The sequence below is a fragment of the Carassius auratus genome, chromosome 32 (assembly GCF_003368295.1).
Source record: "Carassius auratus strain Wakin chromosome 32, ASM336829v1, whole genome shotgun sequence".
NCBI classification, from domain to species: domain Eukaryota; kingdom Metazoa; phylum Chordata; class Actinopteri; order Cypriniformes; family Cyprinidae; genus Carassius; species Carassius auratus.
This window is the reverse complement of record NC_039274.1, coordinates 19,718,883-19,743,598: the sequence shown is the minus strand read 5'-3', so window position 1 is coordinate 19,743,598 and position 24,716 is coordinate 19,718,883. Positions and strand designations below refer to the sequence as shown.

General features: G+C 37.5%; 1 protein-coding gene across 1 annotated transcript in view; it reads right to left on the bottom strand.

Moving 5' to 3' along the window:
• pkd1l2a (polycystic kidney disease 1 like 2a) overlaps nucleotides 1–24,464 on the bottom strand; it is a 33,107-nt gene extending 8,643 nt beyond the window's left edge. The window contains exons 1-19 of the mRNA XM_026215839.1: nucleotides 24,089–24,464; nucleotides 22,111–22,269; nucleotides 21,838–22,029; nucleotides 20,730–20,840; nucleotides 20,299–20,446; nucleotides 14,950–15,176; nucleotides 12,402–12,809; nucleotides 12,068–12,183; nucleotides 11,281–11,416; nucleotides 9,007–9,187; nucleotides 8,787–8,895; nucleotides 7,594–7,723; nucleotides 5,103–5,393; nucleotides 4,859–5,004; nucleotides 3,852–4,034; nucleotides 3,635–3,772; nucleotides 3,399–3,554; nucleotides 3,190–3,314; nucleotides 2,688–2,805 (exon numbers count right to left, since the gene is read on the bottom strand). Of these exons, the coding sequence (XP_026071624.1) occupies nucleotides 2,688–2,805; nucleotides 3,190–3,314; nucleotides 3,399–3,554; nucleotides 3,635–3,772; nucleotides 3,852–4,034; nucleotides 4,859–5,004; nucleotides 5,103–5,393; nucleotides 7,594–7,723; nucleotides 8,787–8,895; nucleotides 9,007–9,187; nucleotides 11,281–11,416; nucleotides 12,068–12,183; nucleotides 12,402–12,809; nucleotides 14,950–15,176; nucleotides 20,299–20,446; nucleotides 20,730–20,840; nucleotides 21,838–22,029; nucleotides 22,111–22,269; nucleotides 24,089–24,428 (3,414 nt within the window). The 5' untranslated portion in view covers nucleotides 24,429–24,464. The remainder of the gene's footprint in view (nucleotides 1–2,687; nucleotides 2,806–3,189; nucleotides 3,315–3,398; nucleotides 3,555–3,634; nucleotides 3,773–3,851; nucleotides 4,035–4,858; nucleotides 5,005–5,102; nucleotides 5,394–7,593; nucleotides 7,724–8,786; nucleotides 8,896–9,006; nucleotides 9,188–11,280; nucleotides 11,417–12,067; nucleotides 12,184–12,401; nucleotides 12,810–14,949; nucleotides 15,177–20,298; nucleotides 20,447–20,729; nucleotides 20,841–21,837; nucleotides 22,030–22,110; nucleotides 22,270–24,088) is intronic.
• Between the last annotated feature and the right edge of the window lie 252 nt (nucleotides 24,465–24,716).

The window sequence follows — 24,716 nt, the reverse complement described above, 5'->3', positions numbered from 1 at the left end:
TCTCTTAATCTCTCTTATTGGCTACTGTTTCAAGACACTGATATTTGGCATCTTTTTACCTCTACTCCCTCTTTACATTCCCTCTAAGAGCCTGTGGTCAATGAGTGATTGGAACCTTGTGGTGCTATCACAAAAAGGCACAAAAATCACTTTCCCAAACATTAACTGTTCCTTATTGGTGGAATGATCTTCACAACCATATCTGGACAACCAAAAACTCTTATAATATTCAAGAAACAGCTCAAATACAAAAACAAGCACCTTGAGCACCTTACAGTGTCCTTTTAAAGTTGACTCTTTAAAAGAAATTCTATGCTTTTTCTGTCTCTTCCCTGTTCTAGACAATGTTTGAAACTTTATTTATATGCACTTGTTGTGTTATTGCCTCCTCAGGATGAATCACACTTGTCACTTTGGATAAAAACATCTGCTGAATTAATAAATGTAAATTTAACCTAAATTCAGAATTATGTTCTCGTCAATTGGACTTCCTGTAAGTGTCAGGATTGGACCTGTTGTCAGGTGTGTCAGTTCCCGTTTTTCCTTATTTGGTCTGTTTCCGTTTAGTTTGATTATAATTGATTCCCTGCACCTGTCTGTTCCTCGTTATTCTGCCTTTATAAGCCATCCTTTCTGTTCAGTTTTGTTGGATCCTCCAGTCCCATACGTTTGTCTTCCTCTCGTTCTCCCTTTTGGATTTACTCCTGTGTTGGATTAATAAAGACTATTTTGATTTTCCTTGGCTCCGTGTTCCTTCTGGCAGCGTAATGTGACAGAAGACCCAACATACAACAGTTTATTGCGTGTCTCCCCTCCATTTGTTTTCTGGTTTTCCCTCAGTTTTTTCTTTCCATTATGTTTCATGGATTCTCTCCTTTACCCCAAATTCCTCCTCCTGCTGGAGCTGGAAGGACGATCTCTCGAGGACCATACCAGGACATGTCCTGTTATTAGCTCACATCACCAGCTACCCAGACGATGCGCTCTGGACTTTCTATGACTGGAGCCTGAACGCTGAATGCAGAGTGACATCATCCAAAGATGGTCGTCGGGAGGAATTCACTGCCTTTGTGGAGTGGACCCTGCGGAGAAACGGGTCCCCTCTTACCATCTGCCCCGTGGATCCACTCCTGACCCAGAGCCCAGCCCACCATCTCCCCATGGTACAGAGCATAAGCCCGAGCCCACCAATGACGGCGAGCCAGAGCTCAACCTGTCAGACCAGGTGCGAGAGCCGGCTACAGTGCCCACTGCAAGGAAGAGAGCCGCGGATGGTGTAAGTGCAGACTGGAGCTACACCCCCCCTGCATTGTGGCTGATAGTGAGCTGAATATGGAGTGCCAAACAGGCCAAAATTAGGAAGAGGAGGATCTTATAGATTGGGAATCGAACTGGAAGTTGAAATGCCCCTTCTCCTCTCTCCATCGTCTCCTCTGGTCCCATCCAGCCCTCCTTCGTTTCCTCATGCAGCCCTGAGGGGGTTTCTGATACTCCAGTGCCGAGTGCCCACTCCTAGAAAGTGTCCTCCAAAATGACCGCCCTCCCACCCACTCCTGCCTCCTCCACCTCTGTCATCTGGCTGCCCCTCTGCTCACCCTCAGCTCACCATCTATGTGGTGTGAGCCCCGCGGGACTGCCATCCTCCAGCGCCGCCATGGTCTGAGTCTCTTTCACCTCCGCCTCCAGCCACTGAGGCCCAGGCTCCCCCTTAGCCCATAATCCCAGGGGCTCCACCTCGGCTCCTAGCTCCCTCATCTTCACTGTCAACCATTGATTCATCAGCTCCATTAGGCTTCCTTGTCCCTTCCTGCTCCGCCTTGGTCGGGTGTCGACCCGGCATCACTTCTGGACTCCTCTCCACTGGCTGCGGGTAGTTGCTCTGTCCCACCAGCTCCATTGGGTTCCTTCCTCCCACCAGCTCCACCTTGGTACTCGGTCGCTCTGGCTCCGCTGCGGATCTCTGCTTCAGTCGCCAGAGTCCTAAGCTCCACCCTGGCCCCCCGGATCCTCGGCATCCCCCTGGCTCATTGGCTCTCTGTCTCTGCCTCAGGCTCCTCCTCCACTGCCTCCGCCGCCATTGGTCAGCCACCTGTAGTTGGCTGCCATTCCTCCTCCATGGCTCTTCCCACCATCAGCCCATCATTATGGCTGTGGATTTAGTCCAGCTGGTCTCCTCCTGCTCCAAGCTCCTCTTGTCTCCCCCCTGGGTCCCCCCTCCATCGTCTCCTCCCTCTGTCATCTTTGTCAGCCGGCCCCCTCCCGGGGGTCCGTCCTCCACCGGAGGCTCCTCCCAAGCTCTTCATCTGTGTCTTCTCCTGTTGTTGCCTATGGTGCAAGGACACACCTTCCGGGAGGAGGGGGGAAAGGTCAGGATTGAACCTATTGTCATGTGTGTCAGTTCCTGTTTTTCCTTATTTGGTCTGTTTCCTGTCCTTGCTTAGTTTAAATATAATTGATACCCTACACCTGTCTATTCCTCATTATCCTGCCTTTATAAGCCTATGTCCTTTTCTGTTCAGTTTTGTCTGGTCTACTAGTTCTATAAACACGTGTCTTCCTCCTGTTCTCCCATTTGGATTCACTCCTGTGTTGGATTAATAAAGACAATTTCGATTGTCCTCGGCTCCGTGTTCCAGCAGCATAGTGTGACAATAAGAGAAGAAAGATTAAATTGTCACTCAACTCACCCGTACATCTACTGGTTCATCTGGAGACAGAACAGAGCCCAGAGATGGGAGGATAAAACTGGCAGAGCATTTCTTCTGAATGTTAAAGGGCTGTTTCTGAAGTTCATCCGATGATATTCTAAAAAAAGAGCACAGCAAAATGAGTCATTTTATTTATTTCTGACTAGCAATACCATGTATTAAGTTGATTTATCCAGTCTTTATTTTAAGACATAATAGAAAATGTGGTAAAATAAATATTTAATTTCATTTCCATTTCATGGCTTTTTCATTTCCTCCCCCAACCACCCGTAAAAAAGAAATCACTTTTCACGGTCCAACCATTTCATGACCCATTTGTCTCACAGAATATCCTGTTTTGGAAAAAAATGACCAAATCTATGTTCATTGTGACATACAAAAAGTTACAGAATATGTAAAATTATGGAAGTAAAATGTGTCTTATGTTTGAGTTGAGGGTTGAGACCATAAAGTCCTTAACCTACCAACGTTATTTGTTTACCTGTTGACATATAAACCAAAAACTGAAGAGCGGAGTATGATGGGCTCCTGGTTCACCTTTTTCCCAGCCAACAAGGCACTTTGAACATTGTCCACAGTGTTTAGTAAATGACTGGAGATCTCTTTCTGTAGTACAGGGTAATGAAAACAGTGTCAAGAATGATGGTTTTCAGTCAGAATATGGACTAAGGCTTGAGTGTTGTGCTGTACCTGCTTAGAAGTATTGGAAGAAACTTTGATGATGTTACTTGCAGCATCAATAATTGGCATGGATGCTTGCAGTATCTTTTCAGTGAACACCTTGCCAGAAAGCGTCAAGGAGACCAAGGACTTACTGAGGTTTGTTAGCAGATAACTAGCCTGTAACTGTAGCCAGGGTGAATGAGTTAGGAGAGATGTATTAATACCAATGTATATTGCTACCATCTGGATGGTTAAAGAAGTACCTGAGCAGTGTCTGTCAGCTCATGTCCCTGTGTGGTAAGGCCTGAAACCACAGTAGCACTCATCTGCACCTCTGCTGGATTCTTTGGGGGGAAGGAACTCGTGGCAGAACTCAAACTCTGTAACATCTCTTCTCTCAGCTTCAGTTAGAAGAGGAATACTTGGTTAAAACATGGGTATATAAAACATTTCTGAATGTGCATATTACCTATGGACTACCTCTTTTTTTACACCGTCATGCTGTCCTTCCGGCAGTGCATTATTTAGTTTGTCGGACACAGACTGGAACATCTGTGCCAGCGCTGCCCCAGTGAGTCGACCTTGTTGCTGCAGCTGAGACACCTGGCTGGAAACCAGCACCTGGAGATCTCCAACTGTGTGGTTACTACTGATGTCCTTTACCTGCAATGTGATGCACAATTTTCATTTCCACAATTCTGCTGTTCTGTCTATCTTGAACCGTCATTCTTTTTGTCTGAATTTCACTCTGTCATTTTATCTGTCTGACTAATTTCATGGTCCCCATAACCTGGTACTGATATTACTGACATATTACTGAATGACTATTAATCACAATTATATATTAAAGCATTAAAAAAGACTGGAATTGTTTGAAAAAAAAAATACAACTTTTGAACCTAAGTTTTGCATTTATTGAATTTACTGAAATACATACTGTAATATTTGTATTTATTTATTATTATTATTATTTTATGATCACTGATCACTGACACATGGTTTCCAACATTTGCTCTCCTTTTGCTATAATTATATGGCAGTGAATGGCACAATTATTCATATTATTATTATTATTATTTTTCTTTAGTAAAAGTCTTATGTATTTATTTTATAATGTTTGGTTTATTATGGGAAGATGTTTTTATATATTATTAAAATATATTTATATTATCAAGTGTAACTTAGTATATAGATTTCAAACTTGTTTAAAGTTTGAAAAGTATTATGATTTGGTCAATGAAGAACAAGTATCTATACGTTTTGCTCACTTTGTAGTGGTTACAGATCTGGTATTTTGGGCCTGAAGTGGAAAAATATAATGTCTTAAAATTTGGCAGTGATTTATTCAATTTCTACAGGACAAGTGATAAAGCTTTCTGAGAATGAACCATCTCTCTAATTAATTCAGCTGAATTGTTTTGAAGTGTACATTTTTTTTTACTTGCTTTTGAAAAGATGGTCATAAACAAATCAACTCGACTACAAACCTGAGTAGTTACAGCAGTGCCAGCAGTAACGCCTGCTGCGTTCTTAACAGTGATGTCCACCATCAGACTGTAGTTTTTATGTTTATCACCTAGAGGGAGGTAAAGCGACTCCACTGTGGGCTCAGCACCACAATAAAAAGAATGACCTGCAAAACAGGTCAAATTACACAAAGTTAACCCTTATACACATAGGTTTACCTTTACAGGAAGGGACAAATTTAGAAATATAAATCACATTTCTTACCCCTGGCAGTTTTGAAGCAGAAAATACAGGACCCAGCTTTGCAAAAAGATGGATCAACAGAGCAGTTTATCTTAAAGGGAGAGAGAACATCACCCACAAGAGGACTAATGATGCAGGAGGGAGGACTCAAGGCGACAGGGGGCGCTACAGAGTTGAGTGATTTAGCAGTAGTATGAGATGATGGAGAGACAGTAGTGGACAAAAGCGGCTGGACTGATGAATCCTCAGTACTGGATGTGTCAACAATTGGAACAGTGTATCTAGCAGATCCAGATAAACTATCCTTGATAGCTAAGAGAAAACACACATGGCATCAAATCCACTTTAGGGTCTTAAATTTGATTAAAGTTGTACAAAGTTATTTGGGGTTACACTTCATTTTTAAGATGTCATTGTTACTGTGTAATTACACAAATAAAGACAGACTAATATTGATTAATAAATGCACATACTGTACTGCAGGGATAGGGTTTGGTATGTACTGTAGTAGTAGTTATGTATAACAGGGACACTGTAAAATAAAGTGTTATCTGGTTTGGTGGTCCCTAAAACATTTAAAGGGGGGGTGAAATGCTCGTTTTCACTCAATATCCTGTTAATCTTGAGTACCTATAGAGTAGTACTGCATACTTCATAACTCAAAAAAGTCTTTAGTTTTATTATATTCATAAGAGAAAGATAGTCTGTACCGATTTTTCCCAGAAAAACACGAGCGTCTGGAGGCGTGACGTGTGGGCGGAGCTAAAGAATCACGAGCGCCAGTAGGCTTTTGCGTTGATAGCCTTTGGAAGCTGTGACATTACTGTGAGGACAAAACCAACCAAAACAAACCATGGCTAACAGTCAGATTCAGCGTATATTTATGATCCAGAATCAGATCCAGAGGCTGAAATTTAACAAGAGCTGCATCAGCAACGTCTTTATGTGGTATGTACTGAAACTATATATATTTGCTTAGCGGTTTTGGAAAATTACTAAGTTCCACTTTGTCGTCTTTTTTTTTTTTTTTTTTAAGCTGTACATGTGGAAAGTGCAGTTTGATGACAACATTGCATGTTGTTTACTTGATGTGCTTACCCGCCGATAGCTTAGTTAACAACACAGAGATATTTGAAGCCGTTTTACTCACCGCATGCGGTTCCAACACACGATCGTGACCCTTTTTCGTTGGGATTGCATCATCCTTAAGAAATAAACGATGTGCAAATCCGTCGTCAAACTGGGCCTTGTTTGTAAAACAAGCATCTTCGAAATGCAGGGGAACAAACAAAAACACTTGCACAACTCCGTTGATGCTCTGTAAAAATAAACTCCATCCACTGGTCCCTTAATGCTGTTTCTCTTTAGGTAATCTGTGCAGGGTTGTCTTGCCCTGGCAACCAAAAACACACGTCTTTTGTGACATTTCGCGACGCTCTCGCTCTGATCAGTGAAGTCTGTTGTGCTCTCAGTGCTCTGCTATACGGGAGCGCGCGCCTTCCGGCAGACGTGCACTTAGTACCCATATAAGGAAATTCCGCTCCATCTAACGTCACACAGAGCCAAACTGGAAAAAAACTTTCCGAAACTTGTGACAAACCGGAAGGAGTATTTTTGGAACAGAAATATTCCTTCAAATTTACAACTTAATTTTTGAAACTTTGTCCATGTTTAGCATGGGAATCCAACTCTTTAACAGTGTAAAAAACTCAGTATGCATGAAATAGCATTTCACCCCCCCTTTAAAGGACCAGTTAACCCAAAAATAAAATAAATTGACACCCTCAGGCCATTGAAGATGCAGATGTTTGTTTCTTCATTGAAACAGACTAGGATAGAGAGGATTGTTCATTAATAGATCCTCAGCAGTGAATGGGTGCCGTCAGAATGAGAGTCCAAACAGCTGATTCAAATATTATAATATTTGTTTAGAATCTCTTGTATTGTTTTTGCTTGTGAACAGTGCTTGATCTTGAACTTTTCTCTCTTGTTTCAGATGAGACGACTTTTTCAGAGAAAGCAAAGTTTTGTATTATGGACTCTTGTTTTAGCCGAAAGCAACGGTTTAAATTAAAACGCCTTAATAATGGATTTATTTATTTGAGTGACAGTGGCTTAAATTAAAACGCCTTAATAATGGATTTATTTATTTCAAACACACAGCTTTTCACATCACAAGATGTTAATTGATGGAGTGGTGTGGATTACATGTGGATTATTGTGATGTTCCTCATTCTGACGGCACCCATTCATTGCAGAGGTGAGCAAGTGATGTAATGCTACATATAAGTAAAAATATCAATTTTTATTTTAAGGTAAACTACTTCTAATACATTTAAAAATTTATGAACGTCACCACATTAGAAAATAATATCAAACCAAGCAGCATTTATTTGTATTTAAAGTGAAATTCATACATTTGTAAGTGTGATTTCAGTGCCCAAGCTCTTTTTAGGGCCACTATTTACTTTTCAGAAGAACGGGTACAATTTAAGAGTAAAGCAACTCCTACCATAAACCACCACTGTGATATCCTGCTTTGCTTTTCGTAGTGCTTCGCTCTCTATTGTTAAAGAGCTGCCCTCTGCCTTCTGTATCAATGGCTTTTTCACAGACTCTGAGTGACAGTGGCTTAGCGAACCCTGTGGGAAGATAATGTATTAGATGAATACACCATAAAAGCACATGGTCACATTTAAAAAGACATATCCCTTATGAAAAAGAAGTGTGCTTAATCATATTGAATGTGCACATGAAGTGTAGTTTAAATATTCAAATTGCATTTTTACAAAACTTGCATTATTAAGGCCACTTAAGTGTGCTTAAAGAGTGTCCAGTATCATGATTATGTTTCTTAACATCTATAAGTATATATATATATATATATATAACATAAAACATTGTAAATAATATGTTTTAATATTATTTTTTCATGCTTTAGACACTTTAAAGTTACTTATTTTAATATGTTGACAAACATACAAATGCATATGTAAAGTATTTTAGAATTTTTACAGTAGTGTATTACTTGATTGCAGCTTCAGCATTACAAATGTGTAATTCCAAATATATATTTACAGTAAACATGGGTTTCAATGGAAACAACATTAAAGTATATTTTAGTGCTCCATGAATGCTTGTTAGTATTCAGCAGTACATTAACACATATTTCAAAGACAATAGCTATATATATATATATATTAGCTCACCCAAAAATTACAATTCCAAACAGTTGCATTGGCAATGGGAAGAAATGCTATGGAAGTCAATGGGGACCAGAAAATGTTGGTTTACATACATTTATCAACATATATTTTGTGTTCAACAGAAGAACATATTGAGGGTGAGTAAATGATGACAGAATTTTTACTTTTGGGTGAACTATCCCTTTAAGTGGCTCAAAAAAGCACTCTAAACTTCAGCTAATTGCATTTCATATAAATTTAAACTAGAATATATTTTCAAATAATTGTAATTAACATGCAATTATGTGTTTGAAAACATTACATTCCGTTCACATTATTAGTACATTCGTTTAAAGTATATTATTTATGCAAAAAGTATTTATCTTAAAAGCATGCTGAAGTCAAATTTGTTTTCCACATGCAAAGTTGAACTGATTTTCAGAAAGCACTCTGCAAGATCCTCCTAAAGCTACAGGTTTAATGACATTGTTACATCATAACATAACATAAAAACACTTACAGTAAAATCCATTGTGCTCTCAAAGTACCAAACAATTTTCTGACATCCTTCACACTGCACCTGTAGCTTAACAGTCTCAGCGACGTTCACCGGACTGCAGTTGGAACAGCTAAAAAGAGTATGCACCGATTTCAAAGCAGGCTACTTACATTAGTAAAATGACAACAAATATGAGCATATCATTTGATCAAATCAAACTGCAATCAAATTAAATTCTTACATAACAGAAAGCTTCATATTTTCTCTAGGAATGACAGTGATGCATCTGCTTCCAGTCTGGGTGACACCATGTGACTTGGTGTGAACAGTATACACAGAGAAACTGTAGACTGGTGGTAGGCAAGCTTCGGATATCTCATGATCTCTATTTTTCACTTCACTGGGACAGGGGCAATCCTCATCTACAAAGAAAAGAGAAAGAAAGAAAGAAAGAAACACCAGATTATTATATCAATAATAAAGATATAAACAAGATTACAATTTTAGGATGGTTAGCATGGTTTCGTTAGCTCCTGTTGGCAGAGATGTATAGTAACGAAGTAGAACTACTTCACTACTGTACTTAAGTACTAAAAGGCGGTATCTGTACTTTACTGGAGTATTATATTTTTCTCCTACTTCCACTTTTACTTCGGAATCGGTACATATTTTCGCTGAGTTTAACAGGGAATGTGAAGGTACGTCACGCAATGTTGCATTATGGGACGTGGGCGCCATGTTTAGAGGCACGATCTCTGTTTTCGCCAACCATTGCTATGACATTTAATTGTGGGTGTGTTTGGCTAAAACGAGGTAAAACACAGCCTCCAACAACACAAATTCAAATACAGCGGTATAGGGCGCGATCCTGCAAATATGGCGGAGGACCCATAATGCAACACGGCGTGACGTCACCTTCACATTCCCTATACTTTCACTCCGATATTTTTTTTATGTGCTGCATCGTTACTCGTTACAATTATAATGATGTTACGAATCATTCCATTACAAACCACTGCCAGAACTGTAGATGGCAGGTTTGATGAAGCTGGCACATCATTGAGCGAAACAAGCGATTAAGAAGACTGCGCGTGCTGACTGAACTGCTGCTGTGAAGAGAGAAATGAACACCGAGCCGAGCCAGATAATGACTCGTTCATGAGTCAAGAACCGGTTGCATCGGTTCTCGGATGACCAGTAACGTTAGTTCTTTCTGACAGTTCGATTCAATAAACCAGTTGAAGAAAACAGTTCACCGATTCTTTTGCGCTCGATGCAATGGCGTCATTGGTGTTTACTGCACCTGGGCTCATAACATTAACACAGAATCAGTTCAGAATCAATCACCAAAAGAATCAGTTCGGTTCAGACGCTCTGTTTGTCGGTTTGCTTCACGCTAAATCACACATGCGCAGTATCATCAGCTCATCGGTTCACGAATCAGATGCGTCTGACAGAAACGGTTCTTAACTCGTGAACGAGTCATTATCTGGCTCGGCTCGGTGTTCATCTTCAGTTCTCTCTTCACAGTAGTTCAGTCAGTGTACTGTTGAGTCAATGAATTACTCCAGGATATTGGTTTGTTTTAACTCAGAGGGAGTGTCAGACACATTAAACAAGTTAACAGCTTAATTCATCTGTGGATTAATGCGTATTGGAGACGCGAACTGTTTAAAACGATTCAATTCGATTTGGTGAACTGGTTCAAGAAGATCCGGTTACATCGAATGATTCGTTCGCGAACCAGATATCACAAACTGCTTTGTTTTTAACTGTCTTACAACAGACATGGAAGAGAAGACAATGCTTAATAAAGTCGTAGTTTTTGCTATTTTTGGACCAAAATGTATTTTCGATGCTTCAAAAAATTCTAAATGACCCTCTGATGTCTTACGGGTTTGAAACAACATGAGGGTAAGTTATTAATGACATCATTTTGCAAATTGGGCTAACTAACCCTAGTAACCGTTTTTTTGTTTACAAGAAGTTACAGTCAAAGGAATTGTGATTGTCCTTTAGGTTAATCATTTGAAATAGTAAAAACTTTTGACTACTTTCTTTAATAGCTACATAACACAATACTACTTTTACTTTCAGTACTGGAGTAGTAAATTTTAAAATAGACTACTTGCAATACTTAAGTACAAAAAATGTTGAATACTTTAGTACTTCTACTTAAGTGTGGTGCTTAAAGAGCACTTCAACTTCTACTCAAGTCACTTTTTTGATAGAGCACTTGTACTTTTACTCAAGTATGGGTCTCTAGTACTTTATAAATCTCTTGCCTGTTGGTAACGGTCCTAAAGACACACACTGGCAAAAAGCATCTTTCTCTGCTGACAGCTTTAGAAGCATCAACGTCTCTGACTAAACTAATTGTAAGCATCCTTAAAATCATGAAACTGACTGAGCAACTGCAATTGAGATGAATGAGAATGCTGACAGATTTATCCAGGTATTATAGAACTCCTTGGATATAACACATTATTTATGACTTAGCAATAGTGGTACTTACGGCATTTCCAGATAGCGTCGTCATCTACTAATCCATCAACATATAGCTTGATGCTGGTAGTGCCGATGACTGGGACCTCTGGATCTACTGTGATATTTAGATTATTGGCTCTGGCAGTTCTCATTTGCTCACTGATCTGGAGAAATAATAGATGTGTAATAGATGTGCTGCATTTTTCAAACAAGATAAGCACTATTGATGGTATCTGTGGCATACTACAGAAAATAAGTTTGTTAAAACAAAAATTTGTCTACAGTAAGACACTTACAACAGTAAGACACTTACAACAGAAGTCTGTAATGCAAGTCATTGCACTGAAATAATGCTAAAATACACTATTTCAAAATACATCTGCAAGTAAAGTCATCATTTAAAATTTTACTTTTATATGTTCAGGGATAACACAAAAGTGTTTTATAAATTTATATTTAATGTTTACAATAAATTCCCATAAGTTAATATTAGTTAATGCATTAGCCAAAATTAACCAACAATGTGTAATACATTTGTTACAATTAGTGTTAGTTAATAAAAAATATAACTGTTCATTGTTAGTTCAGGCCCAACAATAAATGCTAATAAATGCTTTACATTTTTAGTTCATGTTAACTGATGGGACCTTTTTGCAAAGTGTTACTATTTAAAGGAAATATCAGAAATACATAAGATTTTCCTCTACCTTAAAAAGTCAAAATTTTCTGTAGTACAGAACAAAATATCACATTAATGAATGAAGCATGCTTATAATGAAGCATTTGTGTTTATGGAAAGACTCTGGATCACATACCGTGTTTTCTTCATGTTGGTTCACAGTTTCATTGTGACAATACACTGTTGTGTTTCCACCATCCACTTCCATGCTTGAGAAGGAATTCTCTGCTCTGACCACAACATTTAATTTGCCTACAGAAGATGGAGAAAAAAATCTGACTGACGAATCTGAAAGCTGTGATTAAATATACTCCACTTGACCAAAAGTGTTAAGATAATGTTTCATTGTAATGCATGTTTTTTTTAAATTTAATAATGTTCAAAATCCTATTAACGCCCATGGTTATGAAATCAAACAATCATTTTCTTTGGGCCTTCTAATGCATGTGTAAATAAGTAAAAGGCAGTACCTTGTATTGTGTTTGAGATTACGAAAACTTGTGGACTTCCATGCAGCATCTCATGCATCTCAGAAAAGGTGTAATTGGCTCCAGACACTAGAAAATGGAGTTGCACTGGAGCCCCTCGAGCCAGAGACACATTGACATAGAGGGCATGGACCGGACACTGCTCATGCTCAAATTCAATGTCCACTATGAGTCCTTCCACTGACTCCACCAAACACAGCTCCAGGACAGTAGAGCGATCTACAGCCGTCACCCCATTGAGAGCCACAACGGTAAGCTGTTGGCATCCTGGTCCTAGCTGCTGCTGTACTTTTGGAGATATGGTGATGTTATGGGGAACAATCCCTCTGATAGCGGAAATGGAGGTCAGCTCTGTATTTTCATGCTGAATTTTGTATGTTACATTTGTTCCTGGAGGAGTTAAACATTCATTTAGATTCTGTCCATTTTTAAAACTTATAATACAGGTGCATCTCAAAATTAGAATATCATGGAAAAGGTCTTTATTTTTTTGTAATTTAATTAAAAAAGACTAACTTTCTTATATTATGGATTTATTGCACACAAACATAAAATAAAAAAAAAATCAGTATCTCAAAAAAATTGAATATTCCATTTTGAGCTTGATTAGTTTGATTAATCTTGAGTACAAATACATGGTACCTCTTGGGCTAGTTTAGAACATGCAACCACAATTATAGGAAAGACCACTGACTTGACAGTTGTCAACAAGACAATCATCAACACCCTCCACAAGGAGGGTAAGCCACAGAAGGTCATTGCTGAAAGGGCTGCAGAGCTGTTCATAGAGTGCTGTATCAAAATATATTCATAGTAAGTTGACTGGAAGGAAAAAGTGTGGTAGGAAAAGGTGCACAAGCCGCATGGATGACCACAGCCTTGGGAACACAAAAGCCGATTCAAAAACTTGGTAGAGCTTCACAAGGAGTGGACTGAAGCCAGAGTCAGCGCATCAAGAGTCACAACACTCAGACGTCTTCAGGAAAAGGGCTACAGCTGTAACATTCCTAGAACCAAGCCACTCCTGAACCAGAAAACACGTCAAAAGCATTTCAACTGTTTTAGGGAGAAAATGAACAGGACATGTTCATGTTCAGTGGTCCATCGTTGTCTTTTCAGATGAAAATAAATTTAGCATTTAATTTGGAAATCAAGGTCTGGAGTCTGGAGGAAGACTGGAGAGGCACAGAATCCAAAGTCCAGTGTGAAGTTTCTGAAAGATCTGGGTGCCGTGACGTCTGCTGGTCTTGGTCCATTGTGTTTTATCAAGTCTAAAGTGAATCTACCAGGAGATTTTGGAGCACTTTATGCTTCCATCTGTTGACAAGCTTTATGGAGATGCTGATTTCATTTTGCAGCAGGTCTTTAGCACCTGGCCAAAGTGACACAACCACTTCCAAGTTGTTTGCTGACCATGATATCACTGTGATTGATTGGCCAGGCAACTCACCTGACCTGAACCTCACAGAGACTCTATGGGGTATTGTGAAGAGGAAGATAATTAACATCTGATAAACAATACAGAGGAGCTGAAGGCCATTATCTAAGCAACCTGGGCTTCAATAACGCCTCAGCAGTGGCTCAGGCTGATCGCCTCCATGCCACGCCACATTGAAGCAATAATTTGTGCAAAAGTAGCCCCAACCAAGTACTGAGTGCATAATTAATCCTGCTTCGGAGATCTTGAACATTTCTGTTTTGCAAATCTTTTTTTTTTATTTTTTTGCTTGATCTTTGAGAAAATATTCAAATTTTTTGAGATACTGAATTTTTAATTTTCCTAAGCTCTTAGTCATAACCATTAGAATTAATACAAAAACTCTTGAAATATTTTAGTTTGTGTGCAATGAATGTAGAATATAAGAAAGTTAGCTTTTTTTAATGAAATTACAAAAAAGAAAGAACTTTTACGTGATATTCTATTTTTTGGGATGCAACTGTATGTCCTTATAAATTACAACAAATGTTTCTGGTGGGTGAAAATTTAAGTAGGCCTATATTGGTACTAATATAAATCCCAATAAAATTCAGGAAAAGCTGGTATATTCTATGGATGTGATCCCTTTTTAAAAGTTGTCTTCTGCTCATTGTGCTGCTATTTGTACAGAATTATGGTCAACGTTTTTTATTCTTTGCTTTGGAAATAAATTTGCATTTGAATTATAATTTCTGGAGAGAAAAATCACAGGCCACGAAAAACAATAAAACTTTCTAGTGAGCATGTGTCGAACACTTGTGCTCATGCAATGTAATGTGCTTTCAAATTTATACCCCAAGTGTTTGCATTAATAAAAACGAAGTATACTTTGTGCTTTACAAAAAATGCCATATCTAGGGACCACAATGTCGTAGACACCAGAATACCCCAGAATATGCATAGGAACACCCTGGCAACTGCATAGAACATTTTGGCATAATAACATTTTAGCGTTTTGTTTTGCAGGGGCTTTTCCAGAAACTGTAAAAATACTAATTGCATACCCTTTGGTTAAAATAATAACAATAATAATAATAAAACATCTATTTTTACCTGCGTCTAACTCCACTTGGATTCTCAGAGGGTTATTGTAAAGTGCTTTGCAGTTGGAATGGCCTGTGGATTTATTCATGCTGTGGCACTTTAAGGTCCCAAACTCTCCAAGCGGTTCCTGGATAGTGATGCTTTTGGAAGCGGTCACATGCCACTCACTAGTACTGCACTCTACCGTGGCAGTGTATTCTCCTGCACGGCTGTACTTATGCACCACATTCTCCATCCTAAAAAGAGTTTCCACAGTCAATCATTAAAATTCCATTGTGCTTAATTGTATTGAATATGCACTTGTAGTGTACTTGCAGATAACATAATATTAATAAAATAAAAGGCAACTTAAGTGTACTTAATGAAAGTACACTTTTATGACTGTCTCTTAACATACTTAGTAGTACACTTTTTTACTTGTTTATCATTATGTTTTAATAATCTTTTGTCATGCTTAAATGTTCACTTGTTTTGATGTGTTGACTAACATATAAAAGCACATGTTATATACTTGATTATAATTCTAACAGTATTGTGTTACTAAGTATTACAGTTCAAGTGAATATATTTAATTGAAAGAAATTACAAATGTGTAATGTGTAAATTCTTGTTAGTAAATACAAAAGTAAACTTTGATATCCGAGAATATAGAATTATGAACTTACATTTAAAGATAATATAAATAATATAATATGAGTCTCCCCCCACTCCCCATTGTTTTACTTCAATGATGAGTTAGAATTTATTGATTTTTTTAAATGAAATATCAAAAGGATAAATGATGCAGATTTATTTTCACAGCCACCTTTGCTCATATTTATCAAGTGTGCCAATATTAGTGGAGGGCATTGTATGATATAAAAATATTTTTTAATCTGCAGTTTATATTGTAACATTTATATGCAATACACTTTTTTTGGCACACATAAATTTATTTATTTTCATATTTTCTTAACAAATTAGCCATTAAAAAAATCTGACTTGCTGGTAAATTATCTTAGAAGTAATCTAATTAGCATAGATGGGAGGAATGTTTCAAAAAATTGCATTTGGTACCACATTAATCATAAGGTAATGTTAAATTCAGTTAGGGGTATTTGATTGATTCAGTTACTGAAATCTCAGTCCAGATGAGCAACCAAAGATTGCAACCCTGACAAGAGACTAAACGTGAATCAGTGACCCGATATACTCACGGTGAAATCCTTTTTGTTTGTTTTTTTGCTTAGAAGAAAAAAATAAGTTGGAATAGCTTTGCAGCAATATACTGTTAACAAACATCTGCTGAGAGCGACCTTTAATTTAATATGTAAATATAGCACATATTTACATATTTAATTTAAGGTTCATGCTTTCCTCTCAATAACCAAATAAACAACAAAAATGACAGCGGTGAGAAAACAACAGTTAAGAAAGCATCTGATCATAATGATGTGAATATGTTTCCACAAGCTCACGTTGACAGGTAATTAAAATTACAATGTAATGATTATAAAATATATTTGAGACTATAGACGGTTTCAACGGCATCAACATAAACAAACGTTAATGCGCGTGAGCGCTTTTGTGGACCTAACTTAACTTCCGGTAGACTCCAAATAGAATCAATAACAACAGCCAAGTCCCTCTAGAGTAGATATTTTTTGATAACTGTAGCAGAAATGAGTCGAATCAGACAAATCAAAGAGTCTATCAGAGCTGTGTGCATTGAAACGAGAGCCGAACTCCTCAGGAAGTCATAAATCAGTTATGAGAACCAAGCAAGATAACCAACCAACCAACTTGTTCACACAACAGCTTTCAACATTAACACCAATAGAACAATTATTGACAATTTTAATTCGAAGAAGAGAATGTCAAATTTATTGTTCGTGATTGGAATGCAACGCTGGACATCACATGTAAACCCAGGAGATCAAGTTAAATACTTGCATTGACTTCCCCCCCAGCCAGTGAAACCAGACTGAAATTCCTAAGGGGGAAGGGCTTTAAACCTTTGTCTTCACAGAAAAGTCCCTTTGCCAGAGAATGGCAAAGAAACTGCTTTTTATACATTATATATGGACCAGAATGAACTCAAAAAGACTTCTAAATGAATCGTTCCATTGCTTAACTCCATATTCATTGTAACCCACACATTTGACTATCATGTATAATCACTTATTGTGTATGTCTTAACTATAGGATACATAGTCATGTCTAGTATTGACATAATCAAATTTTCTTGCTTGATATTGTCCTGACAATCATTTATTTGTAAAATATATCATAATTTTGTTATAGGAATCATGTCCAAAATTAGATCCTGTGAGGCAAGAACCACATGCTTGGTAAGATAAACAAATGATTTATGACCCCAGACCCAAGACCATATCTGATTGGTCAAGGCAACATTTGAGGGGTGGCCAACAAGGAAGTTTTAAATACTTTGGACCCCATGAAATTTTGCTTTTAGTCTGCTTTTTAGTCCCTAGCTGCTGCTATTAGCCATGTCGGCTTTTAGTTCTAGCCTTGTTTGTGCTACCAGTCATGCCTGCTCTTAGCTTTTAGCTTGTAGCTTTGCTACCTAGCTTTAGCTTGTAGCATCTAGCCATGCCGTTAGACATCATTGTTCTTTGAGCGCGGTTCCAGCGTGCATGCCTGCTGCTACTATGCCACAATGAGAAGGAACACAACCTAGTCTCGTCAAACTTTATTTCTTTTCTTTTCGTTTGAGAGTTTCGTGTTCTGAGTTAAGTTTTGTAACGTCGAGTCTCCGACGCCTGACCTCGGATGCCCGTTCAACTTCGACCAGCGCACACGACTCTGCACTTTCAGCCAACGCCCAACAACCACGGGCTCCCCAAGACGTCAATTCACTACTGAACTTCCAGCCAATCAGCGACACCGGGATACCCCTTTCAACGGGAGTCCCTTTCACAGGAAACTAAGGCAACGTATCCCCAGATATTTGTTGTGCTGGTGTATCTAATATAGTTTTAGTCACATTGAGGAACTCAATGCAAGGGCTAATTACGTGATTGATGGTTGTTCATGTCTATGCAATTTAACGTATTGCTGTAAACTTGGGATTCCATATTTCCATTCTCTTAAACTCATCTTTCCTTAACTTTCGACCTTCCTGCAACTTGTGTGAATGTGTGTGTGCGTGCGTTTATGTGTTAGATTAGTTTATATGTCTTAGATTTATCTAATAAAGCCTTATTCATATTGAAAAGATAAGTATCTTGTGTTTTGTGCTTACAAGTTAATGTCTTAAACTGCCAATCTTGTTACTGTGCTAATTGATAGTGTTTCACTATAGTTTGGATATTAGTATCCAGCGCAGATTTGATGTTAAACGGCTAGTTCACTGAATCGCAGGGCATCTCCGTGACCAGCCGTGAAACAGTGATTCTGTTCAAATTCCCTTTAAAATCTTAAATGATTCCCTTTGAGCTAAATTGACCTGTTTCCCTTACATAACAAACAAAATGTGTTTTCTGTGTGGATCAGGCGGACTTAATGAAAATGCTAATTCATTATTTGCCAGCAGGAGATGTTTTAAAGCACAGACATAAAGCGCGAGAAATAGAGGTTTCCCCAGTAACAGCTGTAAACAAAGCAGAGCTGGTACGCTCACACGCTGCTTTATCACGCATATAAAATGCAAGTCTTCTTTCAGAAATACAGTGATATAAAAACACCCATGGCCTCGTTTTGACATTTAAACATAAATGTAAGGAATTATTATTATTAAACGTGCAGTACGTTACGTAACGTTACTCATGTTTATTTAACGAAGCCTTTTTGAAAATCGATCAGTTTTAAAATTGTGGCGAGTCTCCAGAAATAAATAAATGTATGGGAAACATCCCGCAGCACAGCCACCTGAGCCCAACTTCAGTCTACTCATCACCTTGGCTTTAACTGCGTTTGTAGATGGCACCGCAGCCAGACCGATATACGCAACACAGACCGGAAGTTAACTTAGGTCCAGGCGCGTGCGCCCAATGAAACAGTCTATAGACCAGAGCATTTCTAAAGAATGCTTTCAGCACCTTGTTGAATCAATGCCACGGTAGTTCTGAAGGCGAAATTAGTATGGTGTTCCTAATAATCCTTTCGGTGAGTGTCTGGCTGTGTGAGACTAATCCCTTTTCTTTGTGTGACACATACATTACGGTACAGAATAAATCTTTCAGCATTATCCTTTTGATTTCCCAGCAAAAATGCCAGAGTCCTTGACATTAAAATCAGTCTACAGGCTATCATTTAAAGGGGTCATATGCTGCTATTTATTTGTTCCTTTCTCTTTGGAGTGTTACAAGCTCTTGGTGCATAAAGAAGATCTGTAAAGTTACAAAGAATAAAGTCTCAAATACAAAGAGATATTATTTAACAAAAGATAAGACTGCCATGCCACCCTAAAATGGCTCATTCAAACACTCTCCACTTGTCTACGTCACTATGTGGAAATATTTAAGTAATGCCTCCCAAATGTTCACGCAAAGAAATAAGGCATGGTTTCAGTAACCACAGTTAGTGTTGAAGCAGCCATGTCAGAGAGACGCTGTGTGTATCTGGGAGAAAGCAAAAGCACTTTATTTGGCCTTCAGAAAGTAGATGCATTAAGGAACCTTTAACATTACTAACATCAGAAGAGCAGGGCATTTTATGGAAGACTGTTTCATGAACCTAGGAGAGGAGGTCATTCTGACAATCTGCCACTTCTGAAACAGCTACTGTATGTTTTGTTATTAGTTTAAGTATTTGCTGTTTGCTGTTACTGTTCAAATGCAGAGTTTTGCCAATAATATCTGTATTACTGGAATCAAGCATCTGTAGTATTATTTTGAAAAGATGAAGCTCGCGATTATGGAAAGGGCTGTTACTTGTCTGACGAGTGCTTGTAGAGTTCGGCCAATCACAATCTACTGGGTCAGGTGGCCAATCAGAGCAGGCTGCGCTTGTCAGAAGCAGGGACTTTGTAGAAAACAACTGGTTTGACAGAGGACCTAAAATAATGTGCAGTATTTGAAAAAGAATGTGTTTTTTGAACATTAAAGCATGTCAACATATTCTGTTACACCAAGTATACAAAATAATGATCTTTAAAACCTACTGTATGTCAGTGAAGGTCTTGTTTTTTAAGCTTCATTACACACGCATCACGCATTGGCAATAAAAAATGATAATTCTTACATATAGCCCCTTTAAGTGATCCCAAAAGCATTCTTAGGTTCAACTAATTCTATGTAATATAATTACAACTGTAATAAGTACTCCTAAATATTTCCTAAATTGTATTTATTTTTCATATACAGAATAACATTAATAGCTATTATGTGTTATTATAACATGCAGGGCAGCACTCACTCTTCAGGACTGTAATTATCAATGATGTGTCCATCCCCAGCATTCAGTGTGCACGTGAGGTTGCCTTGAAATGGATGCAGCAACCATTTCACTGTGATGGGAATGTTGTCAAAGACAGCAGCCAGCTTACTCATAAGCAGGTGAAGAGCTGATAACAAGAAATACAAATATTTAATATTATCCTAAATGTTCTTTTGACCTACAAGTCTAAATGTATGGAGAATTGTGCAACAGATAAGCTGGCAGACCCACATGAATTCATGCAATCAGACACGTACTGGGTTCATAAACATAATGTCTAAAGGCCACAGTGTGTAATACATCAGAGACAATAATGCATTATATTATCAACATCAGATATGGGATTTTATGTAAGGGAAATGTAGTGTTTCATCATGTGTCATACTGGGTTGGGACAAAAGAGTTCTGACCATCTTTGCAATGATATTCCACTGACAAATAGCTTCCCAGCACAGGGCACGGCTCTCCGAAAGATGAAATATCTGCAGCAGCCTGACACACCTGCAGTCCGTGGCAGTGCTCTTGAAAGAAAACAAAATACAGAATAGTTTTACATTCACTGTGCAAATAATCTGTAACATTAATCACTATATGCTGCTGAATACACAATTGTACATGCTCAAATAAATCATCCCTCTGTAAATATTGAACTGAAGCATACATTTGGTTATAATTTCCTTTTCACAGTTAAGAAGCATGTAATCTGATAGTTGTTGAGTGCTTTTGTAAATGGTGAGAAGCTTTTTGCGGTGTATGTACCCTGTATGGAAGAAAGAGCGCTCTGAAAAAGTCCATAATGTTCCCCATTAATAAAACACGGTATATGGGTTTGGGACTGGTTGCATAAAACACTTCTTCAAATATATAATAAATCTTAAGTGACAAGCCTGAAATCATAAATGTTCTTTATTGTTTATGGCACTTTCCACAAATGGGGTACAAAAAGGAGCATGCCACTAAAAGGAGCATACCACACTAAAAAAAATGAAATCAGGGTTTCTGTCGTTTAGTTTGGAAGCAAATGTTTGTTTGTAGTTATTTTTTAATTTCCCAGAAAAAAAAAAACTATATTTATTTGTTTATTTTTCTAGCTTGGGTAATAAAGTTGAATTGTTGATCTTAATGCAGTCAGCAACAATATATATCTATATATCTATATATCTATCTATACACACACACACACACACACACACACATATATATACATATATATATATATATATATATATATATATATATATATATATATATATATATATATATATATAAATAAAATTTGGACAAGCCAGTGACCCCATTTTAAGATGTATATATATATTTAATGTGTTTAAAATAAGCTCCTTTACTCTGTATCTTTATTTTGTTAGATATCTTATCATATAATAACATAGTTCTCTCAAGAAAATGGCAGTCCTGGATCCAAAGTTTTTTTAAGATGTCACGGGGCACTAAAGTATAACCTACTCATGGAAAGTATCAGATAGGAGTGGAAAAGTTGGAAACTTTCACTGGATGTACCTGAGACAGTATCTACTATATCCACCCAGCTGCACTCCTCCTGCTGTGGAGATGCATGTGAGCGAGCGTGGCTGCTCCTGCAGTAATGCACCGTCTTCCTGCCGTAGAAGCTGTCATCAATCTCTATCACTTGACCAGAGCCACACTGAAGCGTAGCATTATGATCGGCACAGGCTAAAGAGCGCCCAGACTCTAAAAAACACCAATCAAATACCAACTTTAACCAACCAAACCAAATCAAAAAGGTATTTTCATATGAAGAAAGAGACCAACCAAACTCGCAGATGAAGTAGAGCTCCTGGCTACAGTTACTGGCACTTTCCCACTGAAATCCAGAATCTCTCTTTATGTAGCCACAGGATGCATTCAGCAAGGGCTCCTGGAGCCAGTTGGAGTAACTAACATCTGAACCATCCAACCAGGACAAGGGACCTGAGAACAAAATGTAACAAAATAAAACAAGAAGTTCTTTTTTTTCAGACCATGAAGAACAATAATCAGGCAACTATTTTAAGTAAAAATACAGGTAACACTTTCTATGAAGCACGTATTTATAAAACATTATAAGGGTATTCTAAAGGCCTTATAATGAATTCATAATGCATTATAAAAAAAAAGTATAATATGTTAAATTCACTCATGAATAATCATAACAACAATTATGATGCATTATAATACTTACGTATTTGTGGATATATGTTTAAGAGTATGATTATTTATAACACACAATGAACACCATATTAAATCTACTTCATTTAAAGTTGACCATCAAAATAAAGTGTTAGCATATATTTACACTAGCAGACATACTAATACTCCATGGACTGCTAGTTGATATGTTGCAGAGTTACTTATCAACAGCTGTCAAAAGGGTACCATCAAAATAATCAAACTGATATTACAATAAAAATACTTCAAAGTGCATTAATCTGATCTGATATATGATCTTATGGCTGTTTGAGAGAATTTATTACTATTATTTTTATTATTATTATTACTACTACTCATAGCATCAGAAAAATGGCAAGATGTGAGACTTCTAATACATTATAACTATGAGAAATATAATAAATTTTAAAAGTGAAGGGCAATGTGTTAATTGTGTTATAAATCATCATACTCTTAAAAGCTATAACCACAAATAAGTAAAAATTATAATATATTAAAACCGTTCTTATGAATATTTATGAGATGATACAACATATTATACGTTTTTTTGTATAATGCATTATGCATTTATTATAATGCCTTAAGAATATCTTTATAATGTATTATAAATATGGGCTTCATAGAAAGTGTTTTCAAAATACATTTTGTTTTCATATTTCATTATCAATAAGCAGTGTCAAATTGCTTTCCTTGTTATATGAACCAAATTCTAAAGCTTCTCACATATTATATTAATGCTAAAGATCAGTTATTGTATTAGTGTATGTAAAAAAAGATATACTTAAATTTTGCAAATGTAAATCCTGTAAACCATGGAGCTTTCTACTCTTTTATCTAATCTAACTAAGGTGCTGGACTTAAACAGTGCAGCAAAGACTGTATTCTCTTTGCCTCAGTGAATAAAATAGCCTTCCACAGAAACAAAAAAACAATCTAACAAAAGGGGACAAAGCAATAAAGGATGCTTTCATGTGCCTGGTAAGGTCTTTGTAAAGCCGGAGATTGGTGTCAAGCCATAGACCCATTAATAACCTGCTGCATGCTCTGTAGAGATAACACAAGTTAGCTGGTAATAATGGTGGTAATGAAAAATAGTTTGCTTGTGCATGAAACACAGCTGACAAAAGAGATAAGACTTAGTAACAGTCAAGAGTATTGTCAGCTTATTCTGATAAGGTATAACTGACAAGCAGGGATATATACATACTGTATATATATATATATATATATATATATATATATATATATATATATATATATATATATATATATATATATATATATATATATATATATATATATATATATATATATACACACATACATTTACAATATCATTGTTACTATGTGCAAATATTTCCACACAGTGACATTCATTGTGTCACATGCATCATCAGACTATTTTTATACAATTCATACAAATTATTTAATGGTGCAGCTTATAAATAAAACATTTTTTTTATTTTATAAAACTTTTCTTAATGTTTAATTTATTCACCAGAGCCAGAAAAATGATTTAGGTAAAACAGTAAATAGCTTTTATATTGTCTTAGAGGCACAGTTAGGAAAGTTTTAAACATACCTTCAGCAGCAGCGGAGTCCAGAGTGAGGTTGGTGGAGGCAGGAGCGAGTCCTATCCACCAGTCCTGCTTCTGCTGCAGGTGTTTTTGGAGAAACTGTTGGGTTTCATCATTCTGGATGAAGGATAGATGCCCGCCGCCCCGCTCACACCAAGCTTGAGCACTGAGGAAACTGCGCTGCAGAGCCACAAACTCATAGCAGGAGCTCTCAAAGGCCTGCTGGTGCTCTGGACAGGAAAGAACCTCCTCATCGTCACTCCAGATTGAGATGACATGAAAACTCACTATTAGAAACAGAGTGTAGAGAGTGTGATTGTCCATCCTCATCCTTAACCTGTTCATGAACAGAAGCAGCCTGAGTCCTCTGCATTTAAAGGCCGCTGGCTTCCGCCCCCAAAATGAGAGTCCAATGTCATCAATAGAATTTAATCACCAACAATAGCTTGATGGCTGGTCTTTGTGATGTCCTCTTGGATGCATTAACATAAAGCAACCCTCTTCATTGTGCCCCTCTGTGTAAATAGCACTGCACAGAACCTGCACAGATGTCTGCATCCACAGCCTGGGCAGAGGGAGATAAGACAAGCATTGAATCCTAAAACAAAGCTGGCACTTTATCATCAACCACGA